Here is a 19,585-nt window from a genome sequence, read left to right on the forward strand (position 1 = left end):
AAAGCAATGGCCCTCCTATACCAAAGTATAAAACTTTGACTGCATTGAATAGATATATGTTGTGCCCATGCTGAAGCCCTTCTTCTATTCAGGGATCCTCTGGAGTCAGGTAAAGCAGGTTGGGCCTTCCATCAATTTCACTACTTCCAGCCCCTCCACACATCCCATGGGAATAGATGAAGTAGGACCTGGAGAGGACATTTCAGGTACTCTCCTCCCTCAGAGCTGTATTTTCACTGTTGGTCTTTGAATGACTAACACTGTTCTTACTGTTGGGTCTAGAGGAAAGGGAGAAACTACTCTTTGCCCTGAACAAGATTATATTCCGATGGAACAGACAGGACAGTCACCAGAACTCAGGCAGAGCCACACAAATGCAAAACTAGACATGCCTGGATACCATTCTAGATGCTGGGTACTGATCTAGATACACTTCTAGATACAGTTCTCGATGGAGAGAATTGCTATTTGTCAACGAAGTGTCCCAGAAGATAATTTTAAAGGAGTATCACATACAGAGGTCCCAGCAGCCTTACCAGGTGAGTAAATAATGCCACTTCCTGGCAGGTGCAAGAATCTCAGGACATTATAGGGACCTTGAAAAGAGGAATTGGTGTGTGTGTGTGTGTGTGTGTGTGTGTGTGTGTGTGTGTGTGTATGTATGTTGCAGACATGTCTGATGGTAAATATTTGGCTTGGCTTCTGGCCTAGAGAGGTTACTGAAAGTTCAATCAAAATTCCTTATAAAAAGTTCCATCAAAGCAAATTTTAAAAAATCTATATGATCAATCACTGTTCTTGCTGAGCTGATGTAAATAATTAGTCCAAGTTTGTTAAAATTGAACTTACTTTTTAACCACATTAGTCTTGGCTTGGCTATCTCTGAAAAATAAGGGTGATTTTGGAGAGAAGATTTGTTTCAATAACACTCTTTGTGGATGTTAAATAAATTCTAGTTCTGATTATCTTTAGATGTTTCTGGTTTGCCTAGACAACTTAAGGTATACTTAAGAGACATTCCCACAAAACTCATGTACAGACCTTCTTTGTACCTGTTGCTCTATGGGACATTCAAAGCGATCACCAAAGACATTTGAATGACAAACAAAAAAAAAAACCCCATCTGATTCCCACTGCCTGTTCTGACTCCATCTAGGATGCTTCGAGCCTGACATCTAAAATCTTCTCATTGGCTGCACTCAAGACTCAGACGCTAGGTTTATAATTTGCTGTATTAACCTATATTTTCTTTACTTTTCATAAAAGTGTCTCTTATTAATTACCTGATATTTTACTAAACAAAACAGTCTCTATGATGGTAAATACCACCTGCTACACAATTAAGGACTTAAATGACTCAAAATAACATTGTTATTAAACACTAAAATAACTCAAATGCATAAAAGAGTTCTACAAAATAAAATGGTATTATGTTTTAACAGCTACACAGGGTGAAATATGCACCATCATTAAAATGGAACTCTGTGTATATAGTCCAGATTATCACAAAAATATAATAGGATTGCTAAAAAATAGAAATACTCAAATTGTGCTTTAAATAGTCTCTCCTTCTCCTTTAGTAATTGATTAAAACCTAGAGGATTTTAATTAACTATTAAAGGTCTTTTACTGGGCTTCTTTTTTTCTTCTTACTTTAGTTATGTTTTGCTGTTGGTTTTTTTTTTCCCTACATCTTTCTGCCTGGTGCTGGAACTCCCTCACTGCCATAGCTTCAAGGGGACAGATGATCTTTTCTGCTAAGGAGATTCCCATATGTTATCAGCTCTAGATACAGCTGCCTCAGCCTTTCTTGACTCCTATTATGTCTCCTCTGACCAATATTGACACATAGGTAGGGACATCTCTACACCCCTACTCGGCAGGAAAAAACTACAGAAGATGAGACCTTCTGCCTTCAACACCCTTAACAACTTATGGGTCAAAGTTGTTCATGGGGGAAAATGAGGAAAACAAAGTCAAGAGAAATGTAGCTTAAATTAAATCCCCTTATAGCTTGCTGCCCACCGGTAGATGTCTGAAACATGCAGAGCATGGCGTTTCTCAAGGAACTCATGACTGCCTTAGTGTCTTAATGTTTATGTTTTATTAAAGACTAAAATAACCTCATCTTAACAGCAGCTAGCCCCTCAAGGTCCTGAAAGCCTTGCTTCCAAAATTCCTTAGAAACTTACTTCATCTCTATCCCCACCCCCTCAACAAACTTAAAAGTATAAAATTAGTCACTTCTCACAATCCCAAGGCATCTCTTTCTGCCCACAGGTCCTATCCCTGAGCTATAATAAAATCAGCCAGCCACAGATGCTCAACCTCCATTCTTAATTCCCAAGACACTTTATTTGTATATTACTTATGACAATACTTTCCACTTTGTGTTACAGCTATGGTTTACCCCTTGTATTAGAATATGTGCTCCATAAGGGCAGGGGCCATATTTCATCTTTTTATCGTTGTTGTTGTTTTTTGCTAGTTTCCTTTATTCTTTTTATTGCAGCATAATTAACATACAGTGTTGTTATATTACTCTCAGGTGTACAATGTGATTCAACAATTCCACCCATTTCTCATTGCTCATCAAGGTAAGTGTACTCTTAAATTTTTTATAATGTTTATTTACTTTTCAGAGGGACAGAGAGCGCTAGTGGGGGGGGGGCATGCTCAGAGAGAGAGAGAGAGAGAGACATACACAGAATCTGAAGCAGGCTCCAGTCTCTGTGCTGTCAGCACAGAGTCCAATGAGGGGCTCAAAATCACGAACCATGAGATCATGACTTGAGCTAAAGTTGTATGCTTAACCAACTGAGCCACCCAGGTGCCCCAAGATAAGTGTATTCTTAATTTCCTGTATCTATTTCACCCTGCTCCCACCCACTTCCCTTTTCACAAACACCAGTTTGTTTCTTGTATTTAAGAGTCTGTTATTTTTGTTTGTCCTATTTTTCCTTGTTCATTTATTTCTTAAATTTCTAATATGAGTGAAATCATATGGTATTTGCCTCTCTCTGATTTATTTCAAATAACACTATACTCTCTAGGTCTATCAATATTGTTATAAATGGCAAGGTTTCATTTTTTTCAAGGGCTGATTAATATTCTACTGTGTGTATATACCTTATCTTCTTTATCCATTCATTTATTAATGGATATTTAATTGCTCCCATATCCTGGCTATTGTATATTATGCTGCAATAAATATAAGGGTACATATATATTTTTGAATTAGTGTAACTAAGAAGCTTTTACACAGCAAAGGAAACCATCAACAAAACAAAAAGGCAATCTACTGAGTGAGAAGTTATTTGTAAATGATACATCCAACAAGGGATTAATATGCAAATATATAAGAACTTATACAACTCAATGCTAAAAGAAATCCAATTTAAAAATGGGTGGAGGACCAACGGACACATAAAAAATGTTCAGCATTCATAATGATCAGGGAAACACAAATTAAAACTGCAAAGAGATACCACTTTACACCTGTCAGAATGGCTAAAGTCAAAAAGATAAAAAATAAAAAGTGTAGGCAAGGATGTAGAGAAACAAGCCCCATGCACTGTCAATGGGAATGGAAATTTGTGCAGCCACTATGGGAAACAATAGGCAAGTTTCTCAAAAAATTAAAAATAGAACTACCATAGAATCCAGTAATTCCATTACTGAGTATTTACCCAAAGAAAACAAAAACACTTTGTCTAGTTTATTCTAATTATAATTGTTTCAAAGCCAGTAAGCAGCTACATAATTAAAAAGTAGACAAGTAAAAGAAGAGAGAGAGAGAGAGAGAGAGAAGACACATCATTCACTCCTCCACAGTACATACAGAGCTCTGTTAGTGTTCTCCCAAAAAACATCCCACAGGAGGCCTAGCTTTCAATGTACTCAAGAGTACTCTCCAATATTGTGCAGGGGGACCAGACTGCATTCATGTGTGATGATGCGTACATGCACTCCTGAGTTCAAGGTCTACAGTTTTGGTTCTAATTTAAGTGGTGTTAGTGACCCGGCTGTGTTGGATCCCATAGCTGAAGTAGATGGCAAACCCAATCAGCATCCAGACACCAAATCGGGCCTGGGTGCCACCTGTCATCTGCATCATAAGGGAAACATTCACAAAGACACTCAGTAGTGGGAGGAGAGGCAGAGCAGGAACCTTAAAGTGAAGGAACTGAAGCTCTGAGGCTGTCTCCACATGACCCCAGTGAGCCCAGTGATGAGCACCAGGAGCACCACAACCACTGAAATCCACACTGGATCTCCAGAAAGCAGAACTAGCCACTGGGTCAGCACCAGGCAAAGAAAAGTGACCAGCAGAACAAGCAGTGAGGAGCAAACATAGACAATCTGGCCAGAGAGTGGGGTGGGGGTGGGGCTGCCTGGAAAAAGTAGTCCCTGTAGAGTTAGCCTCTCTGCTGCAGGTCCATTCTTCTCCTGCACCTCTGCTTCATTTCCCCCTTTCTTCACCTCAGGCTGATACCTGAGGATGAGAACACAAAAAGCCAGCAGAGAATAAATTAGCAGGGCCCCAATTGATATGAGGTCCAAGAGATCAGTGAGTCCAAAGAAGAATATCATGATTGCTGTAATAATGACTAATATCAACATGGCCATGATGCAGATGAACGTGTTGGTATGGATTCTGGTAAGGACAGGGAACAGAAGGCCATCCTTTGCCATCATGTATGTCAACTGATATATAGGGAACATCAAGTCAAAGATGTTGGCTGAAACATTACAGAAAAATCCAAAAGCCACAACATAGTAGGCAGGGGCCCAGCCAATATGGAGAGATGCCTCAGGCAAGGTGCTCCCAGGTTGAAGCTGGTAGTAAGGCATCATAAGTGTAAGTGATGCAGAGACACCAAAGTACAACAAAAACAAGATGAACAGTGAAATCACAATGCTCCTACAGATGGAACCCTGAGGGCCCAAGGTAGAGCTGTCATTGAGTCCAGCCTTTATGTAGTCCTCTTCTGTGAGCTTCCAGTTGTGCAAGTCCTCCTTAATGAAGCCAGTGATAATGACAAAACTGAGAACAAAAAGTGTCACCAATGTGACCACCAATGGGACCATGTTGGTAACCAGGAAAAACAATGTAATATTCTTAGTCAGCAATTACATGAGCAACAGCACAAGGCCCACAACAAAGAAGCCTGGCATTTGCACAAAGAAATAGGGAACATGAGGTGAGATCCTCTCACGTAGGGTCTGAAAGATGTTGTTCCCAAAAGGGTTGTCAAAAGCTAAGGTCCAGGTCCAAGTCACAATGGCTGTACTAACAACATTGACAAGGATGAGGTTCCAGTCAGTGATGAAAGCCCAGAGTTCACTAACAGTGACAAAGCTATAGAGATATGAAAAGCTGTAACATGGAACCCGGGCACTCAACTCTGTATAGCACAGTCCAGCCAACACTGAAGTTAGGCCCGCCAGCAGAAAGCAGATCACAATGGATGGTCCTGCCTTATTTCTAACCACCTCACCAGCCAGGACATACACACCTACACCCACTGTGTAGACACATACTCAGGTCCACAAAATCCAGAGTGTTCAGACTTCTGGCAGGGGCAGTCTCAGGTACCAGTGGCTCCAGCTTACGTCTACATACCAACTTTTGAGGAAATCTTTGAAGTGCCTGACACAGCATTCTAGCTGGAATTGAAGGGGATTCTGAAATCAGAGAGCTGCAGCAAGCCCAGGGCGCCAAGTGTCTCAGATCAGGTTTGGTGAGACTGAGTGAGTTAAGCTGATGTATTGGGGCTGCCAAGTTCCTTTGCTCAGGCTTCAGATCTGCTGTGTTGTATTTCTTCTGCTTTGTGCTATCCCTCCATAATGCCTAAGATATGGTAAACAATTAATATTTACTTAACTCATTATTCAACCCACAAACCAGAGCTGAGAAGTTGCACGTCACCTGTTGCAATCCAAATATCACAGAAACTGACACCAAAAGACATAGAAAATTCAATCTAGCTTTCCACTCAGAAAAATTGCTAAATATCTCCCAACCTTCTGCTTTTTTACACACCACATGACATAATCCCATGTGGGTTCATCAAAATCATGTAGCTTCATGTACTAATTAAGCTATAAGACAAGGGCTCAAATTTATTGTGAAATAATTCAGGAGCACAATGTATGTGCAGTACTTAGCTGCAAGTTATGACACATTGATTCACAGAATGGAATGTGTCATTGCAATTACACAATCATTTTTTAAATATAATTTGATTTTAAAATATAAATATCAGCCCCCCAGTCTCAAAACCAGTAGCCCCCAAATCAGCCAAGCTTAGATGTCACTTTGGCCCCCTTTCTCCTCATTCTCCACCATCCACTTAGCTATATGATGGCAAAGAATGTTCAGTCCAACACTTCATTTTACCCACCTAGGCCCACAGGGGAGCTGTGAAAAGAGAGGAAGAGGGAGGAAGGGGTAGGGCCTTCATAACTCCCTGCAAGAATTGGAGGAGCAGGCTTTCTGGTGAGGAAACACTAGTGAAATGGGTGCAGCAGCCAAAGAAGCGTTCATTACTAAGAAGGGAGAGGAGCCATCAAGGCCATTTTGTGAATTATGACATTCAGTGAACCTCACCCAAAGCAACCAGACAAAAATTCACCACAGTAATAAGAGTGTGATGGGTAGGGAGAAAAGAAATAAGTCACCTAGCTTCACAGCTCACAACCAAAACAATTTCTTCTGTGTCCTCTCTCTCTCTGGGTTCTAGGAGAAAAGGTGAGTTCACTCCTGCAGACAGTTTCCTCACTGACCACACTGTACTCTATAAATGCCCTGCACCATCTGTGATGTCAGCTGCTAGCAGCCTGGAGAATCTGCTCTGCTCTGTGGGCTTATATTGAAACACTCAACTATTAATTTCTCACAAGGAGCTATTTTTAACATGCTCAAAACACTGTCTGAATATACCAGATATATTTTCTTAATGAACAAATCTTGCATGTGGTTTCTTCTTCCTCCTCCTCCCCTGATACTATTCAGATGGCCTCCTCCTCAAGCAAGTCTTTGTGTTTTTTTTTTTTAATTTTTTTTTTCAACATTTATTTATTTTTGGGACAGAGAGAGACAGAGCATGAATGGGGGAGGGGCAGAGAGAGAGGGAGACACAGAATCAGAAACAGGCTCCAGGCTCTGAGCCATCAGCCCTGAGCCTGACGCGGGGCTCGAACTCACGGACTGCGAGATCGTGACCTGGCTGAAGTCGGACGCTTAACCGACTGCGCCACCCAGGCGCCCCCTCAAGCAAGTCTTTGAATGACCAACTCAAAGCAATGCATGAGATATGAGTAGTGGAGAACTGAGAAAACAAAGTCATGGAGCCTCCACTCCTCTCCCTGCTCAGGCTTTGGTTTTGGGAGGATTTTAGGAAATGTCACAGGTTTCTTAAGACAGAAAGATCAAGTCAAAATTGAAAAGTCTTCTCTACATGTTATCAAAAGTTACCCTTGGTTTATGGATCAGACCTTCCGCCTACAAATCCATCTAGATTCCTTATTTGCCACCCACTAGTTCCAATCTTATGATTTACCAACCAGTACACAAGATAGATTAGGAGGATCAGTTCCTAACTCATGGAATCTTTCTACACCATGAATGCGATTGACATGTCCCCCACCCACACCCAGGCTTCAAACCCTTCAGTGCTTCCCACTGCTCATCCTTCATAATCCTTCCTTCACCATCTGACCCGGGCTGATTCCTCCAGCCTCATCCCCTCCCTGTTCCTGCTCCAGCTACAAAATCCTACACTCACCCTGTCCCCAGCCTCTAATGCTCTCTTGTCTCTTTATGTAGCTAGCCTTCACTTCTCTTTCAGTTCCCAGCTCAGATGTCAAGTCCCCAGGAAACTTTCCCTGACCTTTTTGCTGCCCTTCCTGTGTGCTCTCACCCATGCTTACTGCAGGTACCACCTAACCTAAAGTATCAAACTTCCAGGCCAGCTGCCTGTCTCCTCCATCGGACTGTGAGTTAGGTCTCAATAAATATTTGTGGAAAAAATTTACAACCTGAGAAGAGAAACTTGAAAGAAGGTATGATCCAGAATTCATATCTACTTGTGTTTGGAATACATACTTTGTAGCAAATCAACCTTTATAAACCAAGCTCAGGTAAAGACATAAATGGTATTATCTTCCCTGTGGAAGGCAAGCAAAATAAAAAGTGTGACAGGAAAATTAACTGTGATAAAACACTGACTACAGATCATTCATTGTAGGTGTAAGCCACACAGGGTGATAAAGAATTGTTTGCCTTTGAGGATGCTTGTTTTAAAAATATCAGGCTGCCTTGAGTTATAGGCAACCAACTGCCCACACTCAGAGAACACTTACTTTTTTGAAGGCATCATGCTCAGGCCCTATAATCTAGGTAGGATAAACTATGGAGAGGTTCTCACTTTGGGGGACAGAGGGAGGCATAAATAAAGACACTTGAGGACATTTTCAAACTTCATACCCTCTCTCTGGAGATTTTGTCCACTAGCTCTGTACTTCCCATGACTGCTCTAAACCCAACTGATAGGAAATTGTCCTCAGATTCACAGGGAAGAGATTCTAAAAGCTTCCTTCACAGGAAGGCAGCACAGTTTAGTGGTTAGGAATAAGGCTTTGCAGGTAGATTGTTCAGGTTCAAATCACAACTCAACCACATACCGGGTGACTGACAAAGTAGTTCACCTCCCAGGGCTTTAGTTTTCACAATAGTCAAATGGGAGTGAAAGTCAATACCTCAAAGGGCAATTCTGAGGAGTAAATGAAATGATGCCTGTAAAGTACTTAGCTCAGTGCCTAGCAAACAATATGCACTTAATATAATCTACCTAATTCTTAATATTGAAATCTGATCTAAAGTTCCCAAACTTTGAAAATCAGTTAGTCTTTGTAAAGGTCTAGCCTCAAAATCATTCACTACAACTCAAGCCTGTGAGCTAGCTGTCACAAGACAATGAAAACATTTTTCTTCCATATAATTTGCCTTAAAACCCTAAGGACTCTAATTAGACACCCTCACACATGTTGGTACTAAGCACTTGGGGGTCCTAGGCTGACTGAGTTAGACCAGGCATCAAGAAGTACTATCTTTGCCTACAGATGCCTCGTTTTATTTCTGGAACAGGCAGTACTGGGTACTATAATGCTAAGAGTAATGAACATTTTATCAGAAATTCTGAATGTGAGCCCTGGCTCTTCCATTTGACTATGTGAACTACAGTAATTGCTAAGTATCTCTAAGCCTCAGATTCCTCATCCACAAAAAAACCTTACTTGACTTCCCTTACTGGAACAACATGAGTATTGCATAACAATATACAAACTATCACCTACTGCTGCTGGGAGTGTAAATGGTGCAACCATCCTGAAGCACAGTCTTAGTGGATTTAAAAGTCACACAGCCTAGGGGCGCCTGGGTGGCGCAGTCGGTTAAGCGTCCGACTTCAGCCAGGTCACGATCTCGCAGTCCGTGAGTTTGAGCCCCGCGTCAGGCTCTGGGCTGATGGCTCAGAGCCTGGAGCCTGTTTCCGATTCTGTGTCTCCCTCCCTCTGCCCCTCCCCCGTTCATGCTCTGTCTCTCTCTGTCTCAAAAATAAATAAACGTTGAAAAAAAAATTTAAAAGTCACACAGCCTACCACCCTGCAATCCCTCTCCGAGTAAACACCCCAAGGAATCTCTCTTTTGAATCCATAAGGACCCCCCATATGAACACATTCATCACTTGCTTCTTGTGGTAGCAGGAAATTAGAGTTATGCCAGCATCTCTTACCAGAAGAATATATAAGTAAAACGTGTCATAAATGCATAATGAGATACTACATAGCAGTCACAAATAATAAAGTAGATTTATAGAGAGCAACTTAGCTAAATCTATAAAAGTAGATTTACAGAGACCAATGTTAAGTAGGAAAAGTAAAAGCAGGATGAGGTATATGGCACAATGCTATTTATGAACATTTATAAAACATACATAAAACACTATATTTGTCAAGAATACACATATATCTGTTAAAAATGTCATGACATTCCTTGCTCAAAACCTTCCACTGGTTTCCCGTGTCATTCAGAGTAGAAGCCAAAGCCTACAAAGTCCTACAGTATTTATCACTGACCCAGCTACCTCTCAGCCTCTGTTTCTCTCTCTTCCCACTCATTTTTCTCTAGCCACTGGCCTCCTAACCATTCTGGCCTCCTAACATACCAGGCAAGGCCCTACCTCAGGGCCTTTGTACTTGCTGCCCCCTATAATTGTACCACTTCTGGCCCAGGTATCCACAACCCTTAGCTGCATTTAGTGAAATGGCACGTGTGTAGCATGGCCTTCCTTAATCACCCCATATAAAAATGCAACCTGCTCCTAACGACTCAAAACACAACTTATCCCCTTGCCCTTTTTTTCCCATTGCACGTATCACCATTTAAGGTACTATAGGTTTTACTTATTTATTAGTTTATGATTTGTCTCTTTCCAAAAGAATGTAAGCTCCATGAAAGCAGGACTTTCTTTTATTGTTTTGCTCCTGGCTATATTCCCCATACCTACAACTGTCCCTGAAATAGTCAGCACTGTATATTTATTTCCTAGGTGGATGAATGTATATAAATACACATGTAGAGCATGGACACAAGATCATTTGTTAATTACACTAAAGCAAGTGCCTCCAGTGAGGAAGGGAAATGAGAATAGAGATCAGGATAAAAGGAGAAAATAAAATGGATTGATACAGTGTTCGGCAGGAAGCAATGGTACTAATAGTCCATGACTGAAGGAGGGGTTTACTCTACTCTGTGCACTTCAGGTTCAACGAAGGAATTGCATGAGATTGCATGTGAGAGGACCTTGTTCAGAGTCTGATAGATGGCAGGTACTCAACAGATTTAAATTCAAGGGGAACTGGAATCCTGTAACCGTCAGGACATGGAGAATATAGAGAAGGGATATCTGCTAGAAAGAGGGTGGAGAACAAGGGAAGATAGGGCTCTCCTCCTACCAGTTCCCTCTGAACCCATTTCCCTTTTCCTGAAAACTCTTTCTCCTTCAGCCCCTTCAACTGTCTCTGGAGGCTCCTTCCTGGGCACTAAGGATGCTTGTACCACATTTCTTTCTCTGGGGACCTGTCCCCAGTTACCTACCTCCCAACAAAGACACAACAGTGGTTCTTACTTAACATTTGTTGAATCACAGGCCCCTCTGAGGTTGGTCACCTCAAAATAATGTCCTACACTCTCCTGAAGTCCATCCATGGACCCTGAGCAGGAATCCCAGAGAAGGACCATCTGAGTGGCAGGGTAGGAGGTGGGTAATGTTTTTGATAATTTCTGTTTCCCTCAAGTGTGTTGTGCATAGTAGTCCCTGTGCTCTTCCCACTTTTACTGAAGATGAGGGGTGGTATGAAGACGCCAGAGAAACAACCCAAAGAATGAAGTATCTGGGAATTAAATAATAATGTTATAGGACTTCAACAGAAATAAGCAGAACAAATAAATGAACAAGCAAAATTATAGAAGAGAAAGCAAACCCATGATTGGGAATTCTGAGAAAGCTTACCACAAATTCATCTTATAACAATACAGAGAAAATTGTCCTCAAAGGCCATGTTCAAAAGGGCCCTTTCTCCAAGCAATAATCTTCAATTATTCCAATAGTTTATATTCAGTCTATCCTCTCTGACCCAGCTGTCAGAGCTCTGCCCTAATTCTCTCCCTACCCTCATGCCCATGACCTCTTTCCTAACTCAACTCCTCACATCCTGACTTACCCTTCTTGGGATCAGCCCTTGGCCTGTTACCTGACCTGCCAGGGATGCCCCTTGTCACTCCTTTCTCTACAGTATTGACCCTCTAGCTCCTCACAACCCTACTCTACTTTTCCCCTGTGTCTAGGAAGCCTTTCTTAAGTTGTCCTGACTGATCCCCATCTCTAACCTTCTTCCCCTTCCCACCAGCACTTACAGCCTGTCCTGATGCTTGCCTGAAACTAATTTTCCCTTTCTGTCTGCATCTAAGGTGTGTCACTTAAATTCCTTTGGAGTCTAACAGCTTCTAGAGGACAGAACCAGCATCCATGTACTTCCTCTTTCTGGATTCCACACTCCCATCCCCCAACCCTCACTACTCAGATCAAGGATCTGGTCATGAACTGTACCAAGCAACAAAAATAGGTATCAGGACTGAGGAAATGAATATATAGATGTATGGATTGACTACTATATCTTGAGATTCCTAGAAGTAGGGTGTTTTTTTTTTTTTTTTTGGAAAGAGAGAAAAGGCCAAACTGAGGTGTAAACAGGAGACTAGAACATGTACCATCATCTATTCAAGTGAATTTCCTGAAGATATTTCCTAAAGAGGGCCCTGGTTCTGTGAATCTCAGTTTAATTAGTTAACAGTCTCTCCCATAGGAGGTGTTGGTGCAGAGGAGGTGCTGAAAGAAATGTAGAGAGAGGCCAGGGAACATGAAGCCAGCTTGTATAAATTCCATAATGCTCCCCTCTCCCCCCTTTCTTCCCTCTTCTTCCCTGTATTTCTATCAGTCTCTGAACTCCTTCCAAATTTCAAAACAAAAGTTCCATCCTAAATCTCCAAGAACTCTTGTCAAATACAACAATACACCCACTAAATTGCAGACAGGTAGGTTGTTTTACCTTTTAGCTGTTATGAATAATGCTATTTTGAATACAGTATAGAAATATATTTTTGGGTACCTGCTTTCAATTCTTTGGAATACCTAGAAGTGGGATTGCTGGACCATATGGTAATGGTTTATGTATTTTTTTCTGATAAAATACTATACTGTTTTCCACATCAGCTGCCCCATTTTACATTCCTACTAGCAATGCAAAGCATCCCAATTTCTCCACATTCTCACCAATGCTCGTTATCTTCTGGTCTATTTTTAATAGCAGCCATCCTAACAGATCTGAAGTGGTACTTGGCTATTTTTGAGGAATAACATGGAGGCCTGTGGGGCCAGGACAGAGTGAGTGAGGAGGAAGCAGTAGGGGATGAGGTCAGAGAGAAAGCAGGAAGCCAGACCCTTCATGTTGGATCTGAGAGTCACTGTGAGGACTTTGGCTGTTCTTCTGGGTGTGATGGAAACCCTAGAGAAACTGATAGTTTCGTATGTTGCTACTGATTTTTATGTTCTGTGAACTAAATATTGGGTTCTCAAACTAAGAAAAGGCCTCCTCTAGGGTTTGAAAACAAGGAGTGGAGACAAGTTGTGCAGAGCTCTCAAAAGATGTCTGGTGAGTCTGATAACGCAATGAAGGCTAAACAACCTTCGGTCTTGCATCTGCCTCCATCTCTAGATGCCAAAGCAGACTTGCCATACAGCCACCCATGGCAGAGTAACATGATGGATTGCTTTCACTGAAGCTGTTCACTTCATGGATTATCTCTAGGCAGGACTCCATCACTTAAATATCAAACAAAAATCATTTAGTATCATTTACTATTTTAGGTTATTCCCACCATTATTGTGGATAATTAAGAGCTAACATGAAGACAAGGGTGCTTTTTCTAGAACCTGGTAACATTAAGGACTGCAAAGACAGGGGTGGGGAGACTCTCAGAAAGGGGGGCAGGAACCATGAGCATCAGACGCTTGCAAGCCTTGCAGAATTAAACAGATGAAACCAGTCCCAAGCCCCAGATGCCTCAAAAAGGTCTGTCAGAAATATATGAGACACCGAGAGCTGGAGACAGATGGCATCAAAGGAAAGCCTTTAAACACATTTCTGAGAGGCATAGAGTACTTTTCATAACCTTACTTCTCCCAAGTGACAGGGATGAAAGCTTCTACATCCAAATGGGAAGTCCAAGGAGTTATATACTTTCTTAAATAACAGAAAATCTGGAGAGAATTGCCACTTGCTTACAAATGTTAGAAAAGACATACTTCTGTGTGAGGGAAGGGGCAGAGATACAGGGTAGAGAAGAAGAGAATGATGAGGTTGTCCCTGCTGGAAAAAAGAAGGGATAAAAATCAGTTTTCACTGTGACAGTCTTAGGATTCAAATAGGGGTCAGGGCAGGGAAGTATAGTAAAATCTGAAACCCTAAATAACTAATTTATCTCAGCAAGGAAATAGGCTGTGTACTCCTAGATTCTGTGTTCTGCTTTTCTTTCCAGCTGAGAACCACCTAATTCATCATCTACTCTCAACATAGTATGATCATCACCTATGCCCAGGATAAAGGGACTCCACAGCTTAACCCGTGTCATAGTCCCCATCTCATTTCCACACTCTTCTTTGTTTTTGCTGTAATAATAAAAGAAAAAAAAGGATGAGGATAAACCAAAAGAATATAATAGAACAATCATTTTTATCAAATTGGAATATAGTTGGTGAAGGAAATTGGCTTGCCACATAATTTTGCTTAAACTAAGGTTAAAATGAATCTGCCTTTGGGTGCCTGGGTTGTTAATTCAGTTGGGCATCTGAGTCTTTATTTCAGTTCTGGTCATGATCTCATGATTTGTGAGTTGAAGCCCCACATTGGGCTCCATGCTGGCAGTGTGGAGCCTGCCAAGGATTCCCTCTGTCTGTCTGTCTGTCTGTCTGTCTGTCTCTCTCTCTCCCCCTTCCCTGCTCTCTCTCTCTTCTCTCTCAAAATAAATAAATAGGCTTAAAAAATAAAGTATTTAAAAAAGAGTCTGTCTTCTGGAAGACCATAACACACACCAATTGATAATGGAGAGAAGTGGCCCAAGAACTGCTAGAGGGCAAGAGAAAGACAGCCTAGAGATAAAAATTTGCCACATATAATCAATGAATCAGGTGTCATGCATGGATAAGTGTTATTTGGGTTTCTGGTGTTGGGGTACTCCCCACAGTGTCCATGTTGTTGGATAGGAGGGTAGGGTAGAGAACAGTTTAAGACTCCAAGTGCTGTTAAAATTAAAGATTTTGAAATATATTTTGTGATAACAGAAAACTGCATCTTGGAGACCCAGTGTTTTAAGATAACTAGGCAGAAATACCTCAGGGGAACTTAATAATCTTGCCTCCTATAGTCTGACCTGGCCTATAATCAACCCCCACTAAAACTTTTTTAAATTAGATAATAGAGGCAGGGAGATACCTTCAGCAGCTGTAAAAATAGATATCTGTCTCCTTCAGTATTGAGGAAGAAGACTCTTGAATCCTTTCTGATGATGGTGGACCACCTTATCAAACTGGATCTACTGTTCTGCAAAGTCCACACAAATTTCCTCCCTAAGAAGATATGACACAGACACTTTCAGAATCTCCAGTGAGAATGTGTGGCAAAACATGAAGGAGGCAGCAAAACAGGTGGAAGAATCTTCATGCATTCAAAGAACAGTTCTAAGCATACTATGTGTTGGGGACTGTGGGAAAGACAAAGCTGAATAAAGCAAGCTCTGCAAAAGAGGTGAGAAGGACACTGGAGGAAAAGCACTGGGAAATAACCTCCCATAACTCATATTTTCCTCAGCATAGGTGAGAACCTACGGTCTGGAGAACAGTATAGACCTCCAAACCACTCTGACTCCAACAATCTTACCTGTCCTTCCTCAACTCACAAGGCCTCTGGCCTTCACCCCAAATCCAAAGTCTAGCTCTGGGGCCATGAAATACCTTCTGCTTAAACCCTACAGGGCCTCCACAGCCAGTGACACTCCAGCCTTCTTTCTCTCTATCTCTGTCTCAGTTTTCTGGCCAACTCTATCAACACTAGAAAACACCAGTTGGCTTTTTTTCTGTCTCAGAGGAGGAAGTCCTGAAAAGAAAGTGCAAGCCAAACCCTGTGACAGGTAAGGAGCTAGGCCAAGCAGAGTCAAGACTTGGAGTGGAGTTTAGCGGGGCCCTCAGGAGTCCCAGCCCTCCTGGAGGCTGAGCCCTCAGGAGGCGGGGCCCTAGCAAGGCTGGGTCTCAGTGAGTTGGGGACATGGAGAGGTAGGTAAATAGGAAAGGTGGGAAAGAGTGAAGGTGGTGGCTTAGCTGGAATCCTGGAGGAAAGCTGGAGCTAGGCAATGGAAGGCTGTTGGGGCCCTGCATGGATGAGGGAGTAGACTGAGGGCTTAAATGGGACTTTTTTGGAGACTTTGTTGCCATCAAGATGTGATCTTAGAATTAAACTATCTTCCCAGGGTCCCGCATATTGAGGAGGTCCTGGTTGAAGGAAGGAGAGTGTGGGGAGCTCGGTGGAGCCATACTATGGTGATTTGGAGGCCAGTCCTAGGACCAGCTAAAGAGCCCACTATTGAGCATTGTGCTGGATGAAATAACGAAAAATGTGTAGTCCCTGCCTAGAGAGCTTCCTTCTCTATACAATCATTGCATAGAGCTTCCAACACCCTGAAACATGACCAAAGGAAGGAGCTTCTTCTTTCCCAGAACTTCAATTTTCAAACATAGGCAAGACTTCTCAGTCAGAAAAAAGTGGAGCCTACATAGAGACTTAGGGTTCAAGGCACAACTGATGGACCAAAGAAGCCATGGGTCTCAAGGAAAAGCATTACTCCCTCTGTTTTAAAGTGCTGGAATCCTCTACTATAGGTTACTTTAAGACTGAGGTGGAGGTGGGAGGGGAGAGGAGGATAGCAGCGGATCCCTAAAGGGAAAGAGTCTATGATAACTACACTAAGAGCATATTGAAATAAGTACAGAAAGAATTGCTCCAGATCTCAGGAAGAATCTCCAACTGAGGAAAACCTAAAGTTCACATTGATCCTGCCCTAACTCATCTCCAATAGGCATGGACCATGTGCATTAACTGAGCACCACATTTGTTCCAGGTGCTATGCTGTGTAGCAGGTGAGTGGCCCAGCCAGGACTACTTTTCCATATCACTTCACCCCCTGCTGAGCCCAGTCCCCCTCTCAGGTGCTGCTGGGTGGTGGATGTGCCCAGAAAGCTGACAGAATGAAGCTGCTGCCATTACTACCCCAGGCTCCCTCCCAGTGCCAACCTGGGTGTCCCAGAGATCCTTATAGAGATATGAAAACTGCCTCCCCTACTGTCTCCTCCAAAATGGTGCAATCAAAAGACCCCAGAAGCTCAGCCCTAAATGTTTCAGAGATAATGTAGCCTTGTACAACCAGTTCAAGGGAGAATGGGGGCCAAGGAGAAAGAGGAACAGAGGCAAGCAGGCAGCCGGCAAGCAAGGCTGACAAGCTCTGGAGAGAGTGACAGGGACAGACTGGTTAGGGATCATTTAGAGAAGAGGGAGGAGAGGTTAGGACCTGGACTATGGTGGGAAGGAGGATCTGCAGGGGGAGGCCAAGGTGAGTGTAGATAGACCAGAAGGGAGTCAAAGCAGAGGAATCAGGCTACAGAGTTTAGGGCACCAGGGTCAGAGAGATAATGGAGGTATGGGGCGGAAAGATAAAGTCCAGGGGAAAGGATGAAAAGCCTGAGCAAGGGAAAGACCCTATGGAAAAGATGTGGGACTGAGGCACATAGAGGAACCCAGGGTTAGAGGCAGTGCAAATGGCGGTGGCGGTGGGGGGTGGGATGCCTGAGTCCCCTGAGAGGATGGAGAGAAGGCAGAGTGGGGGAGGTGGCAGTATGGGGGAAGGAGTATTGGGGAAGAAAGCAGTACACACACACATACCCCAGCAGATCCCTAGACTCAGAGTCTGCAACCCACCCTGAAACCTCTACCTGCCCCTTCTCACTGCCTCCTCTTCTGGCCCCCACCTCATCTTTTCCCTTTTCTGTCTCCCTCTCCCTCCCTCTCTTTGTGTACCTCCCTGGGCCCATGTTCATGGATCTGTCTTTGACTTTGGGTCCAAGGCTCTTTGTGTACCTCCCTGGGCCCATGTCCATGGATCTGTCTTTGACTTTGGGTCCAAGGCTTTTGTATTCCCTCAGCCTGGGTCAAACTTATGTCTCTGAGTCCATGTCTGTCTCTGTTCAATCTCTGGTCTCTGAGTGTCTGTGTCTGTCTTCAATCTTTCACTCTGCTCTCTGGATTCTGCTCTCTTTCCTCTCTCCTGTCTCTGAGTCTGTCTCCCTGTGTCTCCATTCCACTGCCCACTGTCTGTCTCTGTTGACTCTGTATCTCCAGAGTGCTCAGACTGGCTCCGCCATCTTGGTCCCACTCTGTTGGTCTTGGCTTGAATTTACTGGGCCTTCCTCTCCCTGCCCATGTTTCTGTCTCCCCCTTTCTCTGCCTCCCAGTGCTGCCCTGTGGCTCCTGGGGTGAGCTTATGAGGAGGGCTCTGAGGAGACAAAGCAGGTGGCCTTTTGTGTGGAAGTTGGAAGTCTGGAGTATCAGGATGCAGAGCAGACTCAGACTACAGCACTCTGTGCCTCACAGAACATTCTCCAGGACTCCAGGCTCAGGTTGCCTCCCTGCCTGCTGTGCTGGCCAGTCAGGCCCTGAGGCTTCCCCTTCCCCTTCCCCAGTTAGTCCACTGGGAGCTACTGGAAATCTTGGGAGGGCAACAGAGGTCCCCCTAGGCTAGGTATCTATGCCTCTGAAGCATTTTGTGAGAAGAGTGAGGAGAGGCAGGAGGCCCACTGGATGTGCTTTGCCAGAGTGAGGTGGAGGATGCAGAACAGAAAGCCTGAGAGCTTTCCCTCTGCATCCTGGGTGAGAACTGCTCAGCAGCTCCTTCCACTCCTCAGACAGGCACATGTGGGGCAACTATTCCAGGGAGGAGATGCAGCACAGCTTCAAATAGGGGAAGTGTGACAGAAAGTATGTCCGGATTTTATCCCCTTGTGGCACTTGTAACCATCTTGTACATAGGGAGTTCTCAAGAAAGTCATTGGCTTGTATTTCACCAGATCTCCCAAAATAAGCACCTGAATCAGTGTAACTTAATCCCTTTCAATATTCTGTCTCACCCTCACCCCCCACTCACTCATCCCTAGCACCTGAGTATCTGCCCCTAGGACAGTTTCCCCTGCCAAGCCTTCCAAACACCCCAGTGATCATGGGTCCCCAGCTCAAATCCCAGTCATTCCAAGCCCTCCTCTTCAGTCATTTACCTGATATCCCTCCCTCCTTCTCTCCCCCCTTGACCACCCAATGACACTTGGCCCCCTGGGTGTCTCCCCCAAGACAGGCAGTCACTAATGAGCACTGAGCACTAGAACGGGAGGGTCAAGGGCAGCCTGGTGGGTGGGAGGGGACTCCAGAGCTAGCAGATAAGGAGTCTTGTCAGCATCTGTCAAATACGCCATCTCCCTCCAGCATCCCTGTCTCTTGCCTCCTCGCTGCTGACAATCCATCTCCCTGCTGAGTCTCAGGAACTGAGCTCAGGAGCAAATTTACCCGAAGCCTAGACTCATAATGCCCGGTTGGCTCCTGAGCCATTTTCTGTAGGAGCGGCACTAGCCCCTGCCCCCTTTCTTTGAATACTTGGGATGAGCCTTGGAAGTGGAGGTTGTAGATGGAACCTAAGATGGAAGAGAAATTGCTCTCTTTGCTCAATATCTTGATCCCAGGACCTTGTCTGCACCCCATCCCCAAAAACAGAACTCAAAACTTCAGGCAACAGCAAATAAAGTTAAATCTCAGGAAGACTACCCCAGCCTTAACAACATCCTATGTACCTTCTAAAACCAGAGCAGACTGG

General features: G+C 43.5%; 2 protein-coding genes across 5 annotated transcripts in view; both read right to left on the reverse strand.

Annotated features, from left to right (window-relative positions):
• The window catches only part of LOC101089872 (cationic amino acid transporter 3-like), an 88,272-nt gene that overhangs the window by 29,844 nt on the left and 38,843 nt on the right, over positions 1-19,585 (reverse strand). The window lies entirely within an intron of this gene.
• On the reverse strand, positions 3,510-5,832 carry LOC101089367 (cationic amino acid transporter 3-like). The gene is given in 3 exon segments (XM_045061526.1): positions 3,510-4,185; positions 4,188-5,538; positions 5,540-5,832. Coding segments are annotated over 3 exon segments (1,659 nt in total). The 5' UTR covers positions 5,666-5,832; the 3' UTR covers positions 3,510-4,003.

This window comes from Felis catus, chromosome B4 (assembly GCF_018350175.1).
Source record: "Felis catus isolate Fca126 chromosome B4, F.catus_Fca126_mat1.0, whole genome shotgun sequence".
Lineage (NCBI taxonomy): Eukaryota > Metazoa > Chordata > Mammalia > Carnivora > Felidae > Felis > Felis catus.